The sequence below is a fragment of the Rhinolophus sinicus genome, chromosome 3 (genome assembly GCF_057876585.1).
Source record: "Rhinolophus sinicus isolate RSI-liver-muscle chromosome 3, RSI-T2T, whole genome shotgun sequence".
Lineage (NCBI taxonomy): Eukaryota > Metazoa > Chordata > Mammalia > Chiroptera > Rhinolophidae > Rhinolophus > Rhinolophus sinicus.
Window position 1 is genome coordinate 138,752,802 of NC_142503.1, and position 26,591 is coordinate 138,779,392.

The 26,591-nt window shown below is 45.6% G+C and overlaps 1 protein-coding gene across 1 annotated transcript; it reads right to left on the reverse strand.

Annotated features, from left to right (window-relative positions):
* Positions 1-914: 914 nt before the first annotated feature.
* Positions 915-26,043, reverse strand: PLA2G4D (phospholipase A2 group IVD). Its single transcript, XM_019725538.3, has 19 exons — positions 25,951-26,043; positions 25,612-25,748; positions 24,920-25,051; positions 24,211-24,251; positions 23,782-23,824; positions 22,188-22,272; positions 21,700-21,836; positions 20,716-20,826; positions 20,548-20,585; positions 20,230-20,365; positions 19,757-19,893; positions 18,342-18,564; positions 8,674-8,791; positions 8,145-8,282; positions 7,772-7,879; positions 7,453-7,644; positions 7,008-7,174; positions 6,233-6,419; positions 915-5,083 (listed from the first exon to the last, which is right to left on the reverse strand). Exons 1-19 carry the CDS (start codon positions 26,018-26,020, stop codon positions 4,857-4,859), a joined length of 2,427 nt encoding a protein of 808 aa, XP_019581097.3. The 5' UTR covers positions 26,021-26,043; the 3' UTR covers positions 915-4,856.
* Between the last annotated feature and the right edge of the window lie 548 nt (positions 26,044-26,591).

Below are 26,591 nucleotides of genomic sequence, written 5' to 3' on the forward strand. Positions count from 1 at the left end.
TTGTAGGATCAAAATAAAACCAAATACATAAGAGGCACAGGGAAGAGGGTCCTGAGGAGAGATCATCAGATGTAGGCAATCCTAGAGCCAGAGCCTGTCACCATGACACCCACCTGGGGCCAGAGCAGCAATAATTGTGAGGTGTGTATGTGTGTGTGTGTGTGTGTGTGTTGGTTGAGTATGGGAGACCATAACTGAGTATGGCAGCAATACATAAAAAGGATTATATATCATGAACAAGTGGAATTTGTTCCAGGAGAGCACAAAAAATCAATTATTGCAGCATATCACATTAATAAAGGAAGAAAACAACATAACTATCTCAAGAGACACAGAAAGTATTTGACAAAATACCACAGTTTTCATAAAAAAAACACTCAACAAACTAGTAATAGAAGGGAACATGATCAACCTGCTAAACAGCATCTAAGAAAAACCACAGCTAATGTTATACTTAATGGTTCTAGATTGATTGCTTTCCTTTCAATATTAGGCACAAGATAAAGATGTCTGCTGTTGCCATTTCTATTCAATATTATACTGGAGGTTTTTGTTGGGGCAAGGAAAAGGAATAAAAGGTATTCAGATCAGAAAGGAAGAAAGAAAACCATCTCTATTTGCAGGTGGCATGATCTGATATGTACAAAATTCTAAGGAGTCAAAAAAAAAAAAAGAGAAGAAAAACTGTTAGAGTTAATAATAAATTCAGCAAAATTACAGGATGTAAAATCAACACACAAAAATCAGTTGTATTTCTTTACCATAGCAATGAACAATCCAAAAATAAAATTTGAGAAAATAACTCAATTTACAACAGAATCAAAGAAAATTAAATACTTACAAATAAATTTATTCAAAGTAGTTTAAATTGTGCACTGAAAACTATAAAATATTGTTGAAAGAAATTAAAGAAGACCTAAATTAATAGAAAGACATCAAGTGTTCATGAATCAGAAGACTTACAATTGTTAATAAATTTATCTACAGATTTAATTTTATCTACAGATTTATCTACAGATTTTATCTACAGATTTTATCTACAGATTCAATTCAATCCCCAACACAATCTTGAAAAGGAAGAACAAAGTTGGAAGACTCATACTTGCTGATTTCAAAACTTAGTTAAAAGGTACAGTAATCAAGATGGTGTGGTATCAGCAAAACTTAGTACAAAGCTACAGCAATCAAGACAAATAGATCCATGAAACAGAATCAAGAGTCTAGAAATTAATCCTCACATTTACAGCTAATTGGTTTTCAATAGGGTGTCAAGATAATTCAATGGGGGAAAGAATAGCCTTTTCAACAAACAATGTTGGAATAATTGGATATCCACCTCAAAAAATGAAGTTAAATCCCTACTTCACGCCATATACAAAAGTTAACTCAATGTATTGAAGACTTAAATGTAAGAGCTAAAACTATAAAACTATTAGAAGAAAACTTAGGTGTAAATTTTCATGACCTTGGATTTGGCAATGGTTTCTTAAATGTGACAACAAAAGCACAAGCAACAAAATATAGATAGAGCGATTTCCAGTCAAGATGGTGGAGTAGATAAACCATCCTCTCACAACCACATCAGAATTACAAATAAACTACAGGACAACCATCACTGAGTATTGCTTGAAGTCTAGCTGAACAAGAAGCCCTACAACTAAGGAAACACAGAGGAAGACACCTTTAAACTGGTAGGAGGGGCAGAGATGCAGAACAAGCTGGTCCCACATCCATGTGTGGCAGTTAAGAATTGGGAGGGATATCTCGGCTGCAGAGTTACCCCCTGAGGAGTAAGGGGCCCCAGCCCCACATGAGGCTCCCCAGAACCAGTGCCAGAAAGAGAAGTCCCCACAACTTCTGGCTGTGAGAAACCAGTAGAGATTGTGGCTGAGTGAGACAGAGAACTGCTGGAGTCCCAGGTGCTCTTCTTAAAGTGCCCATTCATGGACTTACTCACTGACGGGCTTACTTGCTTGGAGCTCCTGCATTGTGGCCCAGCTCAAACAGCACTAGGGACAAACAGGGAAGAAATGAGTTGTCGGGCTTCAGAGCGAGGGCTGAAGGGTCAGCTTTTTCCTGGATGGAGGATATGGTGGAAGCCATTGCTTCTTTGTTGGGCCCTCCACCCTCCCAGTGTGCAGATGCAGGTAGCTGTCATTTCTGAGTCTCCATCAACTTGGCTAACACTGTTTGTTTGTCCCACCCCAGTGATTCCCTGAGACTCTGCCCCACTCAACTTGTGGACCCATCTAAACTGCTTCTAGTGGCTTTCCATACAAATGGCCTCTCTTGGCTCGTACTGTGGACTTCCCATGAATCTCTCAAAGGTTCACAAAACCCAAACAAGCAGCACCTGACTTTGATGTGTCCCATAACTATGGCTGAATAGCCCTAAATCCTGCAATAGCAACAGCCAACTCGGTTTGAAGCCCAGCATGGGTGGTAGCCATTGGTGGATTTCTTTGTAGCTCATGCCAGGTGGCCCTGGGCAGGGCACAGGCTGCAGCTGAACATAATAATTGAAATGAAGAATACATTAGAGGGAATCAACAGATTAGATGAAGCAGAGGATCAAATCAGTGATTTAGAAGATAAGGTAGCAGAAAATACCAAAACAGAGCAGCAAAAAAGAAAAAAGGAATCTAAAACCTGAGGATAGTTTAAGGGGCCTCTGGGACAACATCAAGCATAACAACATTTGCATCATAGGAGTACCGGAAGGAGAAGACAGAGAGCAAGGTATTGAAAAACCATTTGAAGAAATAATGATGGAAAACTTCCCTAACCTGACATAGGAAATAGACATACAAGCCCAGAATAAATCAGAGAATCCCAAACAAGAGGAATCCAAACAGGCCTACAACAAGACACATCATAATTAAAATGCCAAAGGTTAAAGACAAAGAGAGAATCTTAAAAGCAGTAAGAGAAAAGCAGTTAGTTACCTACAAGGAGCTCCCATAAGACTGTCAACTGATTTCTCAACAGAAACTTTGCAGGCCAGAAAGGATAGGCACAAAATATTCAAAGTGATGAAAAGCAAGAAACTTCAACCAAGATTACTCTCCCCAGCAAAGCTATCATTTAGAATTTAAGGACAAATAAAGAGCTTTCCAGACTCAAAAAAACTAAAGGAGTTTGTCACCACCAAACCAGTATTACAAGAAATGTTAAAGTGACTTCTTTAATAAGAAAAGGGGGGGGGGGGAGATAAAAAATATGAATAATAAAATGGCAACACATATCTGTCAATAATTACTTTCAATGCAAATGGATTAAATGTTCTAATCAAAAGATAGGGTTGCTGAATGGATAAGAAAAGAAGACCCTTTCATATGCTGCCTACAAGAGACTCACTTCAGATCGAAAGACACGTACAGACTGAAAGTCAAGGGATGGGAAAAAGATATTTCATGAAAACGAAAATGACAACAAAAAGCTGGGGTAGCAATACTTATACCAGACAAAATAGACTTTAAAACAAAGGCTATAACAAGAGACAAAAAAGGACCCAATAATCCCACTTCTGGGTATTTATTTGAAGAAACCCAAAATGCTACTTCAAGAGGATGAGTGCATCCATATGTTCATTGCAGCATTATTTACAATGGCCAAGATGTGGAGGTAGCTTGGGTGTCTGTCAATGAATAAATGGATAAAGAAGAGGTGGTACATATATACAATGGAATATTGCTCAGCCATGGGTTCTTGCCATCTATGGTGACATGGATGGACCTAGAGGATCTTGTGCTGTGTGGAGTATGTCAGACAGAGAAAGACAGATGCAATGTGATTTCACTTAAATGTGGAATCTAAATAACAAAATAAGCAAACAAACAAAACAGAAACAAACTCATAGATACAGAGAACATTTTGAGGTCTGCCATATGGGAGATGGGTTGGGGGAATGGTTGAAAAAGGGTAAGGGGTTAAGAAGTACAAATTGGTAGTTACAAAATAGTTATAGGGATATAAAGCAAAGCACAGAGAATATAGTCAATGATATGGTAATAACTATGTATAGTGCCAGGTGGGTACTAGACTAGTCAAGGGGTTCACTTCTTAAATTATATAAATGTCTAACCACTATGCTGTATACTGAAATTAATATAACATAATATTGAATGTCAACTGTAATTGAAAAATTACAAAGGAAGGAGAAAGGTGAAGGGGAATAAGAGGTCCAAATTTCCAGGTATAAAATAAATAAGTCATGGGGATGTAATGTACAGCACAAGGAATATAGTCAATAATATTGTGATAGCCTAATACAGTGTCAGACGGTTGCTGGACTTATGGAGATCAATTCTTTAGGTATATAAATGTTGAATAACTATAGTGTACACCTGAAACAACATAATACTGTACATTAGCAACATTGAAAAAAAAGAAAATATAAACTGGGCATCATCAAAATAAAAAAAATAAAATAAACTTCTGTGCTTCAAGTGATATCAGCAAAGTGAAAAGACAACCCACAGACTTGGAGAAACACTTTGCAAATCATACATTGGATCAGGGATTTGTGTGTAGGATATATAAAGCATTTTTACAACTCAAAGATAAAAAGACAAATAATCCAATAAAATGGGTAAAAGATCTGAATAGACATTTCTCAAAAGAAGGTATACAAAAGGCCAATAAGTATGTGAGAAGATTCTTAGCGTCATTAGTCATTAGGGAAATGCACTGGAGACACCACCTCCTACCCACTAGGATGGTTATAATAAAGAAGACAGACAATAACAAGTATGGCAAAGACGTAGAGAAATTGGAACCCTCATACAATGCTGACAGGAGTGTAAATATAGTGCAGCTGCTTTGGAAAGCAGTCTGGCGCTCAGGGTGGGCCAGACTCAAGTCTGTGCCCCTGGAACCCTGACCCCCGGGGCTGAGTGCTTCAGAGCCGTCCTCAAGGCCTGCAGGATGGTGTCCTGGCTGTTCCGGACATTGTAGTCACTGAGTTGCAGCAGACGGTCAAAGTCTTCCTCCTTGTAGGTTATATTGAACAGGGAATAGGGTGAGGTAGCTACAGCGAGATCCACTTGGCCAGCCAGGAGCTCTGCAGGGCTGCGCTGGATACCTGCCGGAGGTGGGAAGGAGTTAGAAGCGGGTCCCAGAGGCCTGCACAGCTGGGTAGAAATAAGCCCCAAAGCTGGGCACAGGGGTGAGCTGCACCCCACTGAAAGGGGTCCTTGCTTCTTTCTCAGCCCTCTGTGTCCTTTGCCCAGAAGTATAAACGTGGATAGCAGGAGACAATTTTGAGATATGAAGAGTTTGCTACTCCCCACATTTCTTTGTAGCATTATACTTTTCCCACTATTAAGGCAACCTCATAGTGTGTATATCACCTTCCAGGGTAAGGTGGAAATGGCCAGAACAACAAAGTCAATTAGGTTAGTGAATGGATACTTAAAACTCATGATGGAAACAAGAGGCTGAAAACCAAAATATTTTTGCTTTGTTAAGAGCCAGTCTTTGCGGAGAGAAAGAGAATTCCAAGATGTGGGATGAGCATGCTAAGAGTATAGCTGGAAAGTTTGGAATTGTGGCAGGAACTAGAAAGCCAGGAATAATGCACAAAGGCAGAAATGTCGTTTTTCTCACCAAAAGAAAAGACTGACCAGTTGGTGGGAGGTGAGGACTGAAAGGAATGTGATAAGGGTTTCGATTTCAGGGGCGCAGATAGAGGTCCAGCTCCGTGAGAAAGGTCCCCAGCCTGGGGTGGGATAGGATGATAGAGGTCAGCTGAAACCCAAGGTAAGTTTAGGGGACTCTGAGAGAGTGGGGACCGGGACTTCTCTTCCCTGGCTGTCCAGCCTGGGGAGCCTTTATGAATTCCTCCAACAACTTGGGCCTGAGCAGCGGTGGAGATGGCTGCAGATGGTGACAATGCAGGAGGCCTCTGGATGCAGGGATTCTCTCATTCCACCCCACAAAGCAGAGAGCAGAGAGGCCCAGGTATAACTAGGGTGCTGGGGGAGGGGGGGTGGGCAAGGCAAAGGAGACTAGGGCATGACAAACAGGACAGTAGCACAGTGACTTTGCAAAGTGCCCCGGTGGGGATGTGGGCATCCGCAACAGACACCGGAGTATGCTGTGTCCAACACTGGGGGTACCAGCCCTAAGACTCTCTGCCCCCTCTCCTGGCCACAGGGGCCCTGGGAGAGCCCAAGGCAGTGCCTCTGAGGGGCCAGGCGCCAGGCTGTTAGGAAGGGAGGGGCTGTCTCACCGGGTGCCGAGTAGTCCTTGAAGGAGGCGTTGACCAGCGGGAAGTGCAGCACGACAGGGGCATCGGGGCAGGTGGGGTCCGAGAAGAGGTGGCACTCCCTGGGCTGGCGCTGGTCCTGCGGGCTGGGCTCCACATGGGGGAACGGCAGCCCCCGGCTCCGGCAGTACAGCTCAGATTGCTGCAGCACCTGGTAGGGGAGAGGGGCCCAGAGAGAACCAGCTACCTCCTGGTCACCTCAGGTCTAGAAAATGCTAGAACGGCTCCAACCCAAACTGAGCAGTCAAGACAACCTGGCTCCTGTTCATGGCCCAGTTAAGCATGGAGAGAGGCAAGGACGCTGATGGCCTGTAATACTAATTGGTTAAAATCTGTAGGTGAGGTGAAAACCTGGCACTCCACCCCATTTGGGATGGCTATTGATTAATTAGTCAAGTACCTCTGTACCATGGCCTTCCTCCCTGTTCCCAGAGTCCCCAGGGAGGCCCTGGGGGGAAGGATGTGGACAGGCCAGGGCCTCCTCCCAGCTCTGACCAGTTGTTCCTCTTGGGGTGGGCATGGCAAGCTTTCTCCCTGTCCACCTGTCCTGGGAGACTGAGGCCCCAGCACCTCCACAACCCTTCCCAACCAAGGGCCCTGGCAGGAGCCTGTCATCCCTCCTTTCCCTTGGGGACATAGGACGTCTGGGCCAGTGGCCCAGGGGCCCTGCTGCTCACCCCTGGAGCTTGGCCTGGTTGCACAGAGGATCTGGGATTCTCATGGGGGCAATCGGAGGTACCTCAAAAGGTGAGGATAAGGAGTAGTCGAAGGAGAGTATGAGGTGCAGCCTGCGGCCTGGCCGGAACATGGAGGGACAGCTGGTGTTGAGGAAGTAGCCGGCATCCACCAGGCAAAGCTGGGGTTCCTGCGGGGTCAGCTGGCCAGGGGTGGAGTCTAGTTGGCTGTCTGATGGGGGAGGCAGCGATAGTCAGGGGCAGCCACTCCTCCATAGATTATCTACTCACCCCCCCCCTTCATATTGCATTTGCCTCTACATCCCCTTCTTACCTCTGGCATCACTCCCTGAATACACATGACACCCGAGCCCTTCCCAAGCCCTTCTCCAGTCCACACCCCAGAAGTGAATGCTGTAACCTCTGAGGCGTCTGCCAGTCCTAGCCATGGTCCATCTCTACCAGGGAGCCCAACCTTCTTACCTGGGGACATGTGACTGTGGCCCTTACCTGCCCAGGTAGAGAAATCTTTGTGGTCACGGTAGTCCTGGTGCAGCTGGAGGCCCTGGAGGAAGTTGGAGCTCTGCTGGTAGAGCAACCTGCCTGTCAGGAAGCCCTTAAATGCCTGGGCCAGTGCTGTCCCAGGCTGCAGCCACAAGGCCTCCGGCCATGAGGAAGTCCTCGAGGAGGCAGCGGGCTCCTCTGGACCCAGAGAAACAGACATTGGTCCAGTGAGGGGCTTGCCTCCCTCTGACAGTGCCCCCGACCCCCGGCATCTGAAGGGGAAGCGGCCTCATGCCAGGCTCCCCTTGCTGCCTCCCCTTCTTACCTAGGTTCCTGATCTTGTCCTTGATGTGCTGTTTCCAGGAGTTGTCAGAGCTGGTGAGGTCATACCAGGCATCCAGCAAGTTCAGGGAGAAAACGTTGCTCCAGATACCTGAAGGCGAAGGCCCCACGAGAGGTCAGCCTCAGGCCTCAGCGCCCTGTTCTCCATTGCCTGGAAGCCAGTGGCCACCACCCCTGGGTGCCCATGGGAAGTGAGAGGGGGAGCAGGCTGCCCCTGTAATGGCTCTTCATAGCCCAACCCCAGCCCTCACGGGGTGGGGAGGAGAGGACGCTCTGCTAGACCTAGTACAGGAGTCTGTCCAGTCAGAGAGGCCTGGCCCGGGACCGGCCAGGGCTGCAGAGTGACCACCCCTCACCTTCCAGGAAGCAGATCCGGGACTCAGGGATCCTCCTCATCAGCTGTCCCATGAAGAACTTGGAGCCGAAGAGCTCAGAAGGGACAAAGGCGCCATACTTCAGGAACCCGACCTCATATGGGGAGAACTCGACCCACTCTAAGGGGAAGGAGGGGGAGGTGGGAATGAGAGAAGAGTGGGCAGGCGGAGCCCCAGTTCTGACAGGCCAAAGACACTGCCTCCCAGCAGGCCCCAACCTCCCTACTGCCCGACTGGCTGGCTGACTCCTGGGCTGACCACTCACCCAGCCCCTTGAGCACATCCTTCCTGTCCGTCCCTCTCCACCCTACTCACCTCCAGGACAGCGAGCCTCCACTACCTGGCACATGAGCCCACCAGAACGGCTACCCTTCCAGAAGGTGGGGCCATCTGTTCTGGTGTTTCCCGTTTGAATTCTCTGGGGACCCGTAGGGTGCAGAGGTGTGCATGTGTGCATGTGTGTGCGTGGGGGGGGGGAGAAGGGCAGAGTGGACAGGACTGAGGACTGTACCCTTGAAGTCGAGAGTCTCCAGATTGTTCTCTTTGACATTGAGGCTCAAGTAGAGGGGCAGAGGGTTCTGGCCCTGCTCCAGTGCAGCTCTCTGTCCTGACAGCTTCTGATCCATCACCTGGGGTGGGGAACACGAGGGCCTAAGTGCGGTTGAGAGCATCCTGGAGGCAGCAAATCTACCAGGCCAGGGGTGCGGAAGGGGCACAGACTAGGGGTGAGGAGGCAGCTCCCTATTAGAATTTGAGTGGCATGGGTGGGTGTACCTACTCCGTTCCCACTTCTGCCCCAATGCTCTAACCAGCCCCATATGTAGTCACCACGTACGGCTATGCAGGTTGTGCCCTGCAAACCTGCAGAGTGCCATTCACGAGGACTACAGTGTTAGCAATGACACCCCACTCCTGCCTCCTCTGGTGCCAGTGGACCCATCTTTATGGGTTGAAGGGTGGATTGGATGTGGACTCTGACACATAGTCGCAAAGGTACACACACATCGCTTTCTAGAAAGAACACAGGAATTCCCTATCTCAGTAGACATTGTACACTCTGCCAGGGGCGGGCTGCCCCTTCTAGGTTCACCTTAATGCAGTTCAAGTTTCAGCCCCTCCCAAATGCTTTCCTGACATCTTTGTCCCCTCCACCCTGCCTCAGCACCCCCTTCTTTCCTGCTTTGCACCGTATGAAGCTGCACTCCTTTATTTATTCTTGCCTTCTGTTTCTAATTTTCTCTTCAGTAACACTCCAGGCTCCTCTTTGATGGCAAGGACGGTGACTTGCCTTCTGAAGGAGTCTCCACAGAAATGTCTCGTTTTATCCCAGACCAGAGATTCAAAGAGGGTTTATCTCAAGCACCAACAAGGTTAATGGTGGTGGTTGCCTGGAGCCCCGCCTTCGGGAGGATCCTGCTGCCACAGGCCCTGTGCTGTCCTCAGAGAGCAGTGTGTGCGCCATGAACACAGTCCCTCTCTGAGGCTCTCTGAGCTGGAAGGCACCCCTCTCAGCCGCTAGACCTAGGGCGTTCCCACCTGCCATATCAGGCTTTATCTTCAGATTTACTGAGGAAGTGTGTTAAATATGCAGATTACTGGGTCTCTTCTGAGAGTCAGCAGAAGCCACCTAAGATTCTGTCCTTTTTAAAATCTTCCCAGGTGATTCTCAGGATCAGAAAGGTGTGTGTCCCAGAACTCTAGTCCAGCCTATCCAGCAAGGAGTCCCCCTCCCACCCATGGCAAAGCCTCAGCTTCCTCTTCCCCATCAGCCCTCTGTCACTGGATGAGAGCACTCATGTGTCAACCACTGTCATCTTCTCCCCCAGTTCTTCAGTGACACCCAATATGACTTGAGTTATAGGGAATCCACAGGAAAATTCCCAAATACAGCTTGAGCTGCAGGCACGGATGATTTGTCATATCTGCAAGTCAGTTCTGTAGGTGTGAATGTGTATATATGTTGAGACGGGAGGGGTTTTATTAATACCTGCAATTTCCCTTCTCAAAGTCTTATTAGTTAGGAATCCTGTTTGTCTGCTCTTTTGATATGTATGTTGAAGGGAAATGTGTCTTTTTACTACAGATGCACAATTTCTGCCCTGGGGAAAGGTTTGGAAAAGGATCAACACACCCCTCCATCAATCAAAACAGGATTCCTTTTCTTTGTGGCAGGTCTCTGCACCTCAATTCCTCCAGTTTCCAAATGAGGATCTCCAACCCTGCAGAACACCACTAGGATGGCTCAAGGGTCCCACCTGAAGTGAGGGAGCTAGGTGGACTGTTGGCAACATGTTTCTCTTTACGTGGTCTGGGCACTGTATAGGGTGGGACTAAAGGGTGTGCAAAACCTTTTGTCCAGAGTTGAAGAAAAACATGTAAGACCTTTTAATTCAGGAACAGATAAGAGAAAAAATACAAGTTTCTCCTTGAGGAATGGTGAGCAGCTTCTAAGCAGTTCAGTGCTCGCCAGTAAAAGATGAACAGTTTCACAGAGATAGTTTGAGAAGCACTGATTATAACTGCTGAATTTTACAAATAGGTTTTTACAAAAACCAAATCAATATTATAAAAGTATGTGAACTAAAAAATTTCTCTGAGTAAAGATTAAGGTGTAATATTTTAAAAAATAATAATGTTAATAAAATTGTGATTTGTTATGAATGGAATTATATTTTCTGGAATTTTAAAATGACTTTTGGTACTGTAGATTAGTATAATACAGAGATACTTATTTTTATCTGATGACAAATTTGAAATCAATACTGAATTTGTCTGAATAAAAAATTATTTTAAAAAGCATACAGTGAGTGTTAGCTGTAAGAGACAAAGCATGATTACTATGAAAAAAAAAATATTTGAAAAGTTTTCCTATTGGAACAAAAATTTTAAAACCACATGGGTGCTCATTTTTAAGAATAAATTGTTATCCATTAATACCACAAAATTTTTATTCTTATAAACAGAAAATAACTAAGTTTGTCTTTTAAAAAATTACTATAAATTGATTTCTGGTCAAGATGACAGAGTACATAAACACTGTGCTTACCTCCTCTCATGACCACATAAAAATTACAAATAAACGATCAACCATCACTGAGAATCACCTGAAGTCTAGCTGAACAGAAGTCCTACAACTAAGGAAACACAAAAGAAGCCACATCGAGATTGGCAGGAGGGGTGGAGATGCAGAATGAGCTGGTTCCATACCTGTGTGTGGCAGTTAACATTGGGAGGGATATCTTGGCTGCAGAAGTCCCCCCTGAGAAGTGAAGGGTCCCAGCTCCACACCCGGCTCCCCAGCCCAGGGTTCCAGTGCCAGGAAGAGAAGTCCCCACAACTTCTGGCTGCGAAAACCAGTGGAGATTGTGGCTGAGTGAGACAGAGGGTTGTTGGAGTCTGAGGTGCTCCTCTTAGAGGGCCCATGTATGGGACTTACTCGCTGATGGACTCACTCACTTTGAGCTCCTGCACTGGGGCCACAGATCAAAAGGTACCAGGGACATACACAGAGGAATTGAATTGTCTGGTTTCAGGGCAAGGGCTGGAGGGGCAGCTTTGTTCCAGACAGAAGTACTGGCAGAAGCCATTATTTCTTTGTTGAGCACTTCCCCCACTCAGCCTGTACATGCTAAGTCTCTATCAACCTGGCTAACAGTGTTCTCCCCACCCTGGTGATTCCCAGAGACTCTATCCTACCCAACTTGTGGATCCACCCAAGCAGCTTCCAATGGCCTTTCCATACAAATGGCCTGTCTTGGCTCATGCTGTGGACTTTCCTAAAGAGGTTCACAAACCCCAAGCAAGCAGCATCTGGCCTTGGCATGCCCTGTGCCACTTGCTAAGCAACCCCAGACCTGGCACTAGTAGCAGCCAGCCTCAGTTCACAGTTTTGCCTCTCCTAGACATCTCCAAGCCCAGTGTGGGTGGGAACCATCTTCAGATTGCTTTGTGGCTAATTTCAGGTGGCTCCAGACAGGGTACATGCGGTGGCTGAACTTCGCTTGCAGTGGGGCCACTTCCACTTGGCTGCCTCCATGGATGACACACCCAAAGGACAGACTGGACAGGCACCAGAGTCCTGCTAAAGCAAATCTTGCTCTGTAGGGTCAACCCCTGCACCCCAGCTCCTCCGCTGTAGTCATGGCCAGTCCTCACAATCAATCATCCTGAGGGTCAATCCCACCCATTGATGTGCAAACAGCAACCAAGATTTAACTACAATAGAGGGCACACACAACACACACAGGGGACATACTTGCAGCACCCAACTCAGGTGACCAGGGACACTGCACCACTGGGTTCCACTGGACACCTACTATATAAGGCCACTCTACTAAGACCAGAAAACATAGCATCCCTACCTAATACATAGAAACAAATACAGAGAGGCAGCCAAAATGGGGACACAAAGAAACTTGTCCCAAATAAAAGGATGGAACGAAGCTCCGGAAAAAGAACTAAACAAAATGAAGACAAGCAATCTACCAGATGCAAAGTTCAAAACACTGGTGGAAGGGATGCTCAATGAGCTCAGGGAGAACTTCAATGAAGAGGTATGAAACATAAAAATGGAGCTATAAAACATTAAAAAGAACCAGTCAGAAATAAAGAACACAATAATTAAAATGAAGAATACATTAGAGGGAATCAACAGTAGATTAGATGAAGCAGAGGATTAAATCAGTGATTTAGAAGATAAGGTAGCAGAAAACACCCAAACAGAACAGCAGAAAGAGAAAAGAATCCAAAACATGAGGATAGTTTAAGGGGCCTCTGGGAAACATCAAGCATAACAACATTCTCATTATAGGGGTACCAGAAGGAGAAGAGAAAGAGCAAGGAATTGAAAATCTATTTGAAGAAATAATGGTAGAAAACTTCCCTAACCTGGCATAGGAAATAGATATACAAACCCAGGAAGTGCAGAATCTCAAACAAGAGGAACCCAAAAAGACTCACACCAAGACACATCATAATTAAAATGCCAAAGGTTAAAGACAAAGAGAGAATCTTAAAAGCAGTAAGAGAAAAGCAGTTAGTTACCTACAAGGGAGCTCCCGTAAGACTGGCAGCTGATTTCTCAACAGAAACTTTGCAGGAGACCATGTTTCCCAGAAAATAAGACCTAGCCAGACAATCAGCTCTAATGTGTCTTTTGGAGCAAAAATTAATATAAGACCTGGTGTTATATTATAGCAAAATAAGTTTGGGTCTTATATTAATTTTTGCTCCAAAAGACGCATTAGAGCTGATTGTATGGCTAGGTCTTATTTTCGGGAAACACGGTAAAAGGGATTGGCACAAAATATTCAATGTGATGCAAAGCAAGGACCTTCAACCGAGATTACTCTACCCAACAAAGCTATCATATAGAATCGAAGTACAGATAAAGAGCTTCCAGACAAGAAAAAACTGAAGGAGTTCATATCGCCACCAAACAAGTATTACAAGAGATGTTTAAGAGACTTCTTTAAGAAGACAAGAAGAAGAAGGAGGAGAAGGAGAAGGAGAAGAAGGAGAAGAATGAATGAACAATAAAATGGCAACAACTACATATCTATTAACAATTATTTTAATTGTAAATGGATTGAATGCTCCAATCAAAAGACATAGGGTGGCTGAATGGATAAGAAAACAAGACCCTTTCATATGTTGTCTGCAAGAGACTCACTTCAGATCGAAAGACACATGTAGACTAAAAGTCAAGGGACGGGAAAAAGATATTTCATGAAAATGAAAATGACAACAACAAAAAGCTGGGGTAGCAATACTTATACCAGACAAAACAGACTTTAAAACAAAGGCTATAACAAGAGACACAGAAGCACCCAGTAATCCCACTTCTGGGTATTTATCAGAAAAAACCCAAAACACTACTTTGAAGGGAAATGTGCATCCATATGCTCAGTGCAGCATTATTTACAATAGACAAGCAATGGGAGCAACCTGGGTGTCCATAAATGGATGAATGGATAAAGAAGAGGTGGTACAGGGGCAGCTGGATGGCTCAGTTGTTTAGAGTGGGAGCTCTTAACAACAGGGTTGCCGGTTCGATTCCCACGTGGACCAGTGAGCTGCGCCCTCCACAACTAGGTTGAAGACAACGAGCTGCCACTGAGCTGCCAGTGGGGCGACCAAGCTCTTAACAACAAGGTTGCTAGTTCAATTCCCGCATGGGATGGTGGGTTGTGCTCCTCACAACTAAACTGAAAACGGCTACTGGACTTGGAGATGAGCTGTGCCCTGCATAACTGAATTGAAGGACAATGACTTAGAGCTGATGGGTCCTGGAAAAACAGTTTCCCAATAATCCCCAATAAAAATTACACAAAATTTATCTATTTTTTTTAACAACAAGAAAAAGAAGAGGTCGGGGCAGACGGGTGGCTCAGTTCATTAGAGCATGAGTTCTGGGCAACAGGGTTGCCAGTTCGATTCTCACATGGGCCAGTGAGCTGTGCCCTCTGCAAATAGAATGAATACAATGAGCTGCCTCTGAGCTGCCACTGAACTGCCACTGAGCTCCTGAGCAACCGGTTGGCTCAGTTGGTTGGAGCGCGTGCTTTCAACCACAAGGTTGCTGGTTCGACTCCTGTAAGGGATGGTGGGCTGCGCCCCCTGCAACTAAGATTGAACAATGGCAACTGAACTTAGAGCTGAGCTGCACCCTCCACAACTAAGATTGAAAGGACAACAACTTGATTTGGAGCTGATGGGTCCTGGGAAAAACACACTGTTCCCCCAATAAAGTCCTGGAAATACACACTGTTCCCCAAGAAAGTCCTGTTTCCCTTCCCCCAATAAAATCTTTTTAAAAAAAAAAAAAAAAGAAGAGGTGATACATATATACAATAAAATATCACTCAGTCATAAAAAAGAATGAAATCTTGCCATCTGCAACAACATGGATGGACCTAGAATGTACTATCCTGAATACAGTCAGATTGAGAAAGACAAATACTGTATGATTTCACTTATATGTGCAATCTAAAGAACAAAATAAATGAACAAACAAAAAAGAAACAAACTCACAGATACAGAGAACATTTTAAGGGTTACCAGATGGGAGGGGTTATGGGGACGGGTGAAAAAGAAGAAGGGATTAAGAAGTACAAATTGGTAGTTAACAAAGTAGTCATGGGGATATAAAGTATAGCATAAGAATATAGTCAATAACATTTTAATAACTATGCATGGTGCCAGATGGGTACTAGATTTATTGAAGTGATCACTTCATAATTTATATAAATGTCTAACCACTATGGTGTACACCTAAAACTAATATAATATTGTACATCAACTGTAATTAAAAAATTAAAAAATATTTTTAAAAATGACTATAAACCTTGTACATAAAACCATGCATTAAGTCATTATTGGAAGATCAAATGGTAATTAAATGAAAGTCTTTTTTATAGCCTGGGATCAAACTGCATTTTCTAGCACCCTATAAAGTGAACTGTTAAAAACAAGCTTCTCCCATTCTATAGTAACTATAATAATTCCTGCTGCCAGGCAGAAAATTCAGTTAATAGAATACAACACCCTTACAACTGAACATGAACTTAACAATAGATCTTAAGAAAACATAGGATACATTAATAAAAATATTTCAAATAATTATGCTGCCATTAGAAATTCAGAGCCCTTTCAAAGAAAATCCCAACATTTATCATGAAGCTTAACTAGCTGATTCTATAAATGAACAAACAAAAAAGAAACAAACTCACAGATACAGAGAACATTTTGAGGGTTACCAGATGGGAGAGGGTCATGGGGACGGGTGAAAAAGAAGATGGGCCAAAAGTGGCCAAAATCATTTTGAGAAGAACCAAGGTGTCAGATAGGGGTAAATTTGCCCTGTCAGATACCAAGATTTATTACAAAGGTAGAGGAACTAAGCCAGTGAGATTTTGGCACAGGAACAGAGAATCAGCACCATCAGAATGGAAGAGAGGGCTCAGGAAGAGGCCCACGAATATAGAAAAACTGACGCATGACAGAAGTAGCAATGCAGATCAGTGGAGGAAAAAAAATCAATAAGTGATATTAGAAAAGTTTACTATCCACATGGAAAAAATAAAACTGGATTCCTATTCACATAATACCTGAAGATAAACTCTGGGCAGATTGAAGGCTTAATTGTGAAAAACAAATCTTTACAACTTTTATAAGAATACATAGGAAGATATTTTATAACTTTAGGAGAGGTTAAAAATTTTTGAGAAGACCCTAAAAGCACAAACCATAAAGGAAAAGAATGATACACTGGATTATATTAAGATTATGCTCAAACTATTAGAAATATTAAGAATTAATATCCAGAATATATAAAGAATTCCTACAAAATAATATAAAAAGATGAATTAAATAGAAAAATGGGAAAGCATTTGAGTAGGTAATCTATGAAAGAGGAAGTCCCAGTGACAAATATACTTGAAAATCTGATCAGTCAAATTTAAAATCAAGGAAATGAAAAACTACAATAATTTCATTTCACATCCATTAAATGAACAAAAATTTAAGTCTGAAGAGCATGTAGAGAAAAGAAATTATGATACACTGGTGGTGTGGGAGTGTGAATTAACACAAGACTTTTGGAGAACAATTTGGCAATAGATAGGAAAGTTGAAAGTACATGTAACCAACGGCCTAACAATTCCACCATCGGGTGTATATTTTCAAGGTGTAGAGAATCTCTAACTACCACATGTGCACAAGGAGAATTGTACAAAACCATTCATGTAAATAATACATTTTTCTTAAGGATATATATATTTTAATAAAAATATACATAGTAAAGGTATATATAATAAAGTATATAATAAGGTTATATAAAATATGTTATATAATTAAATGTTATGTGTTATATAACATAGTAAAGTACACAGATTGCAGATATGTATGTGATCATAAACCTAAACTCAGGATAGTAGTTGCCTCTGGGTGTGGGAGGAAAATGGGACTGGAGAGGGGTCCACTGGGGGTATCAACTCTTTCTGTAACATTTCATTTCTTAGGCTGGTTGGTGAGATCATGAATATTCATTAAATTATGCTTTATGCATTTTCTTAGGTCTAAAGAGTATCATAATAAATACTTAATAATAAGTATTAAGATTTTTATGATAAATATTTTTAAACTAATAAATAAAACATAAGAATGGTTTTTAATTTCTAAGTAGCATTATGCTTGCCAGCAAGAATAAAAATTTTTTTAAAAATTCACAGCAAATTCATTTTTGGTTAGTTTACATGATATTCTTTCTTGGTCAAACTCCTGATATCCAAAGATAAGAAAGATAAGAAAGTTTCCTCTGCTAATATATTTCATAGTTTACTTTTTGCTGTGCATGTTAAAAATGCATTTTATGTTTTAGTTGTTTCAAATGCATTAAAAGAAACTTTGTTCAGATAGTTATAGTGGTAAAACAATCACGTGAAAAAAAGTCACTGATTTTAATATTTGTATCAGTTAATATAAAATTCAGCAGTTAACTTACTAAGCTTTCCTTAAAGAAGCAATGTATGAAAAACTTATATGCTAAGTTTTGTCTTAATGGTGTTAAGATAATAGTAAAGAAATATAATAGCTCACACTTAATGCTTACTCCATGCCAAGGCACCACTGAGGAACCACAACAACCAGATGAGGTAAGTACCATTCTCATCCCCATTGTATAGATGAGAAAACTAAGGCACAGAGAGGTTAAGCAACTTGCCTAAGGATACATAACTAGTAAGAGGCACAGGGATTAGAACCCAGAGAATCTGGCTCCAGAGTCTATGCTTTTAACACTACCATAAAGATAAAGAAGAATGTATTTCGTATTGCAGCATAAATGAAATAAAAGCTGTTGGAGCAAACTCACTGACTCTTAAACACAATGCAAAAATGCAAAAGCTTTGTTTGCTTAACTAAAATGGCATTGACTTGTCGCTAGCTCTTGGGAGATCCAGAAATTTCAGATTCACGGCAATTAATTGAAGAATAGCCTGACTCAAAAAGGCAGCATCACAAAGTTGGGCAGACACTGATATACAGTGGTTCCCACATCCTTTAACCACCGGTCCTAGGCTCTTACCCTGTAGGAAATGCGCACGTGTGTCAGCCAGCTGCGAGGCTACCCCAGCCCGGCCTTTGCACTCACACTCCACCGGGCATGTGCAGGCACCATACCTGGCTGTGTAGCATGGACTCCAGCACCAGAGCCCACAGGTCCACGAAGGTGGTGGGGTGGCCCTGCTCCGTCCGCAGCTCCAACTCTCTACGGTAACTTGCCATGCGCCCTGCGGAGAAGGTCTCCAGCTTGCTTTTGGCGAGGTGCTCCCGGGCATATCGGATGGGTCTCTCAAGGTCCCTCTGGGACCACTCAGGATCCCCATATAGTTGGGCCATTGTCCTGGGAGAACAAAGGGACAATACTGTAGGATGCTGAGGCACAGCAGGAGTCGCTGCAACTCCCCCTACCCACCCTCGATTTCCCCCAATGTGTTGCTCCTGCTGGCAAAACCCCGCCTATCTGGAAAATGCCTCAGGGCTTTCTCTCCTTCTAGATCAGCACTGTCCAATATAAATATAATGTGAGCCAAGTAATTTAAAATTTCCTAGTAACAATACTTTAAAAAGTTAAAAGATCAGTAAAAGTCAATTTTCATAATATATTTAATTTATCAAAATCATTTCAATATGTAATCAATATAAAAAATTAACGTAAATTTATATTTTTTTCAAACTAAGTCTTCAAAATTGACTGTGTATTTTATATTTATAACACATCTCAATTTGGACTAGCCACATTTCAAGCGGTCGATAACCACAAGTACTAGTACAGCACAGCTCTAGACCCATCTTCATAGGTCTGTCCTGAAGCCCTTTGAGACTGCTTCTTAGTAACTGTCACCTAAACTCCTCTGAGGCGTTTACTCCTCTTTGACTCCTTTAAAGTCACATTTCAGCAAGACTCAAAGGAATGTATCTCTAACAGTGAAAAGTCCCACCTCATTACAGGCTCAGTGGAATACAGGGAGGCAAAGTTGTCTTTAGGTAAAATAGCACCTCTTGACTTCAATTTTCTCATCTATACAATAGGGACAATAAGAAAAACTACCCTAGAGAGTATTGTGAGGATTAAATGAGGTAATAACAATTAAAGAAAAAAAAGAGCTACCAATTTGGAGCTCCTGGCACATATCAGACATGTTAAGTGTTTTACTTGGGCTGTCCCACTCTAATCTATGGAGTATGTACTCTTATTATTCCCATTTTGGTAATGAGTCAACTGAGAATCAGAGGAAATAAGTTGGTCAAGGTCACCCAGCCAGTGGTGGTGTTGTGGAGACTCAAACCCAGCTCCTCCTGAATCAGCTGCCTTACACCTCTTCAGTAGCATGGAGTGGACGCCAGCAATGCCTCACTCATGGCAGGACCTCTGTAATGTCTGCTTCCTCCCTTTTGAGAAAGCTGCTTGGCACCCATTGGACCATACTGCTCACACCCGCTTGGCTTCCCCATAGAGAGAGGCCCTCTGGTATCTATTCCCCTCCCCTCGGGGGCCTGATCGTCTCTGCTCGTCCAGTCCCCAGGACCCTCACCATGTAGCTCCCGAGACGCCACTGAAGTAGGTCACACAGTCTAGGAGTCCCAGCTTTTTCAGGGCCAACAGGTGACCGTAGAGAGAGGTCATGGCCCGGGCACCTCCGCCTGTAGCCATGATGCCCACGATGGGGACCTGGATCACAAAAAGACATAGGCTGGCTTAAAAGGGACAGGAATAGAGCTGCCTCCTGCCTCTAGAGAAGGGACCTCGTGGCCAGGGTATCGATGGGGTCAGGGTCTCGATGGGGTCAGAGTTAGAGCTAGCACCCAACCCCTCCCCAGGTAGTGACAACTCTCAGACCTGGACAGAGCTCCAAAAGGAGCGAGAACCCCACACAACTCCAAGCCCCATACATGCTCACTCCCCAGGCTCTGCTGACTAGAGTATCTGGAGAGGGCATAGGAATCAGGTACTCCTCTAAGGCCCGTTCAAGGTATCTGCACACCCATCCCTCTGTATCCCCCAAACCTCATCCTCCTGTAGGTCTCTGTCCAGCTGCAGGGCCTGCTTGAGGGCCTTGGCCACCACCTGCTTCCTCCGGCTCAGGAAGGCTTTCTCCTCTGCACACAGGTCAAAGCCCAAGCGCACAGCCGGCTCGTTATGGCTAGGGCAGTAGAGGATCCAGGGTCAGGGGGCACTTGCTGAGCTCAGACACTGGTTGGACAAGCCCACGACAGCTGCCGAATAACCTCCCCTGCTCCCCATCCCAAGGACTACCCTTTCCACAGCACTCTCCTGCCCCATGACCACCCCTCATTGTCCCCCACAGATATGAATGTCCCTCACCAGCCTTCAGCCTTGAGCTGTAGCCTCACTCCTGGGGCCTGAAATCCAAGGACGAGACCTCAGTCAGAATGTCCTAGACCCTGAGGGGAATGTGGGCATCCCCTGGGGGCCTTAGGCTCCCCTATCTTTATTTTCACTGGCACTTCCCATTCAGTTGAGGCCACTTACATTTGCAGCAGGAATGTCCATGGTTATCTCCTTCCCCGGGGCCAAGGACTTCAGCGGCACAGAGAGATGCTCAGCTGAGCTATCTGAGTTCCAGCCACTGCTTTTGGAGCTCTGAGGGGAAACATTCATTCATTCATTCATTCATTCATTCAACAATCCTTACCGAGTATCTAGACAGTGATCCAGACAGACACAGTCCCTCCCTGACAATACCAAAAAAAATTTCAATATTTATAATTATTAAAATTATAAGAATTATAATTATGAATAATGAAAAAAATAGCTAATATTTACTTTGTGTAATAAGAGCTCATATTTACTGTTCTCGGTGAATCATGTGTGTGAATTCATAAAGAAACAGGCAATGACATGATGTTAGTGTTGTCAAGAAATGAGCAGAATGATAAGAGAGTAACCAGAGGTGGGGTGTGTGGGGTCCATTTAAGAAGGGAGGTCAAGGAGGGTCCCTCTGGAGAGTAGTCATTGAGCTCAGATCTAAAAGAGGAGGAGGAAGGAAAGGAGGGGGATGGGAGGGAGGGGAGAAGAGGAAGAGAAGAAGGCAGCCTTGGAAGGAGCCAGAGGAGGACAGGGAAAGCATCTGGCATGCTGGAAAAGCAAGAAGAGACAAGTATGGCTGAAGCATCTTGAGGGGAGCATGAATGAAAATGAGGCAGCAGAGGTGGGCAGGGGCCAGGCTGGGCGGGGCCTGTGGGCACAGACATTAGATTTTAGTCTAAGAGCATCATTGGAGGAGCCATTGAAGGGCTCAAAGACAGACATGATATAGCAGCTCCCCGTACCCATTCCAGGCCCTGGTGATCCACCCTGTCTGCCAAGGACATGATGCCTAACTAGGGGAGGGCGACAAGGCCACAGGGGCCTGGTCTTGGCAGGGGGAAGGCCAGGGAGGGGCTTGCAGCAGCTGGAGCTGACCCAAGGCTGGGGTTGGCAGGAGAGCTCCAGAGATGAGACCCAAAGACCCACCCTCAGGCGCCCACTCAGCTCTGCCTCTTGAGCTGCCATGTAGTGAAAGTGGAAAGCAGATGCTGTGCCCAGGGCAGATGTCTGTGTGTCCTCATATGACCCCTTCAGCACCAGCTCCAGCTCCAGCTCGTCCTGACCTAGGGAGAGAGTGGGCAGGCTAGTATGAGGGGAACAAGAGCCCCAGCAAAAACCTGGGGAACCAGCAGTGCTGCCCAGATATGGTGGCGGCCTGGGCGGCTGGATCATGGCAAACAGGATTCTAGAAAAGGCCCTCCCCAGCCTGCCAGCTCCCCCAACCCCCATGGAACTCCCACTTCCTGTGACATGCCCTCCACCAGGTCAGGGGGACCTTCCTGCCCAGACCTGTTGCCCTTGTGCTGTGTGGGCAAAAAGGAAGAGGCAAGCTCTGCCCTGCTGCTCACCTCCTGCCCTATGTGGATTTCCCAGCCACCCCCACCTAGCCCCCACCTTCCAAGCATAGGCCAAACCTGGTTCTGAGCAGGTCTCATGTGTGCTCATGGCTGTGCTCCCTATGCTCTCCAGAAGGACATCCAGGCGTGACAGCTCTCGAGCCTGGGGTAGACCACATCATGAGCAGGGGGCTCTGCTGGGGAAGCTGAGGTCCCCTCAACCTCACCCTGTAAGCCCCACTGCCCCTAATCTACCACACACAGAACAAGAAGTGAGGTCCAGTGTGGGACCAGATGCAGAAACCCCTCACCCCACTTCTGATCCACTACAACTGCTAAGCCAGATGTCCTGGAACAGCCAGGGGAGCCCCCTCTTCACCTACCCCCAAGCTCTAGATTTGCCAAACTTCTGGAATCTCTGAAGGTTCCCGATCTCTCAGGCACAGTTCTTTCTTCTCTAAGTTTCTCTACGGTCTCAACTTGGAGGATGCATTCTACTACAAAGGGTACTATGCAAAGCACTGGTCTACAGGACGATGGAACGGATCCGAGCAACCCTTAACATTTTAGCAACTACAGTATCTCCTGGCTGTCCTTCACTTAACTGACTTGCCAGGTGAGCCTGGTGCCTTCTCTCTGTAATGCATGCCAGCTGGTGCCTGCAGCCCACTCAGCTGTTGCTACTGACCCTCTCCTGTGGAACTGCTGAGTTCAACATACCACTGGTCTTCATCACTTCAGATAAGAGGCAGTTGCCACCGGTATGACTATTTTAACATGCACAGGCATACCTTGAAGATACTGCTGGTTCGTTTCCAGACTGTCACAATAAAGCAAGTATTGCAATAAAGTGAGTAGTAATTTTTTGCTGGTGGAGGGTCTGCTTTCAATTTGTAAAAAGCACAACATCTGTGGAGTGCAATAAAACAAGGTATGCCTGTATTTGAAAAACTAATACTTGCCCATCAAACAGGCATTTTCAGGACCCCAAGTGGTGCCTCTTTCAATGTGAGGCTCTAGGTGCCTTACTCACCCCACGCTGGGCCCAGCCCTGCTCCCAGGTCAGCTTGCCGGTGTGGACTGCACTTGAAGTAGAAAGTTTCTAACGCACCTGTCGCCACCTTGTGTCCATTCCTTCACACTGCAGCTTTGTAAGCTTGCTGTGTTTTAAGAGAGCCGGCCAGGACTCTCCATTATCCCAAGGAAGAGCTGACTGGCCGTACCCGGAAACTCCCAGATTGAAGCACACAACCCTGGAAACTCATTGTGAATCTCAGTTACCTCAGTATTAACAACCTGAGTGGGTCTGGCCTGCACGGCTTCCTCACCAGGGCTTCCTCCGCCAGGGCTAAGAACTATTAGTTCACTACAGTGACTAAACACATCAGGAAGCACCTCAAATTCCCCAAACATTCCCTCAACCATCCAGCCTTGGGCCAGAACCTCCTCTCAACACAGCCTCAGCCTCTCCTCTCTCCAGGTTCGCATTAGTCCCAGGGCCCACCAAGCCCCAGCCCCTGACCACAGCCCTAGGTGACCACCTAGCCAAGAAGCCAGGGGTGGCCTTTCTGCCCACACTTTGGGCAGCTAACCGGCCCCATCCAGACCCAGTGTCCTTTCTGGGGTCCCTCCCTCAGCTCCCCCTCACAAGCTTGGGGAAGGTAATGGTTACCACAAGGACGTTGTTGGTGATGAGGTTTTCTGGGCGGTCTGACCTGGAAAAATCAAACCATCCAGAGTCTGGCCTTGCAAAGGCAAAAGCTCCCTATGCAGACCAGCCCCCCTCACAGCCGAGGCTCCACCAATGTGGGGCATCCCTGGGTGACACTGAGGGTTCTCAAAGTCCTGGATACTATTCGGGGTGCAGGGAGACTCTTCTGAGGGTGAAAGGTGAGGAGGGAGAGAGGAAGGCAGAGAAAAGATTGAACTTCCTATCTTCGTTTCTCTAAGAAGATCAGATCCCACCACCCAGACTTGCAGGAGTTGGATGAGGGGCAGGGAATCTCGGCTGGACAGACCAACAGGAAGATCTGGATCATAACATTTCCCTAAATAAAGCTTAGGTCCTGAGACACTTCCTGAGCTGTGTGATATTACTCACGTCTTTTCCATCAGGAACTCCACATCCAGTTCCTCCTGTCCCTGGAGTCAGAGAAGATGAGCAAGTCGTCAACATTTGTATGCGTCTTTAGAGTTGACACTGTTCTTTTACACTCATTATTTCATCATCTCAAGTCTCTAAGGGAGGCACGGTATTACCTACAATTCTTCCCATTTTACAGATGAGGAAATTGAGGCTTAGGGAAAGATTGGCTCCCTGCCTAAGTTACCACAGCTAGTAAATCTGCAAAGAACAGGTCTCTGGCAAGGCACATGCCAAAGGAGGCTTGAAGGTACTCAGGGCCCATTTCATCTTCCTCTTGAGGGGGATCCCATAACTCTGCCCTCCCATGTGCCCAGCCTTTACCTGCTGGAGAAAGAGCACACAGACCTTCATAAAGCAGGCCTTGGGCACATGGGAGATCAGAGGCAGTGAGTTGGAATGATGGAGCCACAAATGCCAAAAGGGTTAGTTACACTGAGATGTGTTTTAAAGGAAGTTCTCCACCACCCAAAACCTCCTTCCACAGACAGTAAAATTCCTCCATTGAGGATTCAGTCTATAACAGACAAGTTAAGCCTTCCCCTCTCCTATTAAAATGTAAATATCTCTGGGAGGGATTTGCATCTTTCTGTGAATGAGTTCAACCCAGCAGAGGAGAAAAACTGCAACTTTCTCAGCCTGGAGCCCACAGGGACTCCCCACACACCTGGGGACGCTGAGAGAAGGTCTTCCGGAGCAGCTTGCCAGGGAGGACTTCTGAGATGTCGTAGAGAAACTTGAAGCAGGCATCATCCTCTGTGACTGAGTCCTCATCATAGACAGTCAGCTCCAGAACATTCTAGAGACTCAGGAAAAGCAACTTAGCACATCACTTACTCATAGCTGCAGCCCTCACCTGTTGAACATTTACTTGAAGGTGAGAGCCAGAAAGATTATTATGCCTCCATGCTTTGTACTTCAAAATAAACATAATGGTAAAACTTAAAAGCAGTAAAAGAAAACCCAGCAAAGTTGCTAGTTTTCCCCTGCTAATTTTCATTTGTGTAAAAAATAAAATTCTTTCAAAGAATTCTTCCCCCACCCACCACACCCCTACTTTGCTAGGTCCCTAAGGCAACGTACGTACCTAGGAGTGCATTATTTCATTTAACCTCACAACAACCCAAATCAGGAGGGGATTCTTACTAGCTCCATTCCATAGATGGGCTTAGAGAGGACGAGCCGCTAGCCTGGAGATCGGGACACAGGCGGCTGATGGGTTCACACATTCTCTCAACACACAGCACATCCAGGCTGGGGCACAAAGACACCCACTTCCCAGTTTCTCTGACAAAGACCCCCAAGAACCCTCCCTGGGCAGGGTACAGCCTGTCCTCAGGTGGGTGACCTGAGCTTTACCTTGACCTGACTCTGGATTAGGAAACTGAAGGTCTCATTCCATACAGGATGACTGGAGTTGGTGACTGTTTTGGTCTTAAATTTCGTTCCAGGTACAGTTGGTAGCTGTAAGACCACATAGGGGTCTGCCTCACTCACTGCCAACATCAAGAGAACCATCGTGAGAGAGAATTCCTCATCCCCCTCTTTAGGGGCCTTGCCAATTTCCTTGCAAGACCCTGGCGCCCACAGTGGGCAGCCCAGCCAAGCCCAGCCCCAAGGCACGTACATAGCTGCAGCCCTCACCTGTTGAAGGACCAGTCATCCCTACAGCCCTGCAGCCCAGAGACATTTACTCACACATGTCAGCCCAGCCCAGGCCTCGAGCCTCCAGGACCCTCACGGTGAGACGCCAGCAGACAGATGCCATCCCCTGCAGTAAAATAGCAGATGGCCAAGTTCTTCCTGCTTGCTCACAAGCCCCACCAATCTGTGCCAAGGCTTCTCCTGAGATGCTTGGTAATGCTGCCAGATGTGCTGGAGCCAGACAGCCTTTGCCTACCATTGTCCTTGGGGCCATAGTTGTGGGCTACAGCAGTCAAGGAATGGCAGACCCCTCAGGGGGTAGGATTTGTGGGACTCCCTCCCCTTGAGGGACAGGATGGCATAGCGTAGTGGAGAAAGCAGGGAACTGAAGACCAAGGAACGCCTACCACACTGGACATATCAGTTTGGGGTTGGCCACCCCCAGAGCTCCCAGGAAAGGCAACCCCTCGGTGAAGCATGTGACCCTGCTGCCCAGCGTACCCCTAGTCCTCTGGACAGGAAGTGGATGCATGACTCCGAGGAGCCTGAGCCCTGGGGAGCCCAGTGGCCTGTGACAGCCACAGGTACTCACCTCTCTTGGGTGCAAATTAAGGGACTCCAAGAGCATCAGACTGTGAGCAGTAGGTGAAAGGTCATTGTATATTAAGATGCTGGTGAGACCAGCTCAGTCCACG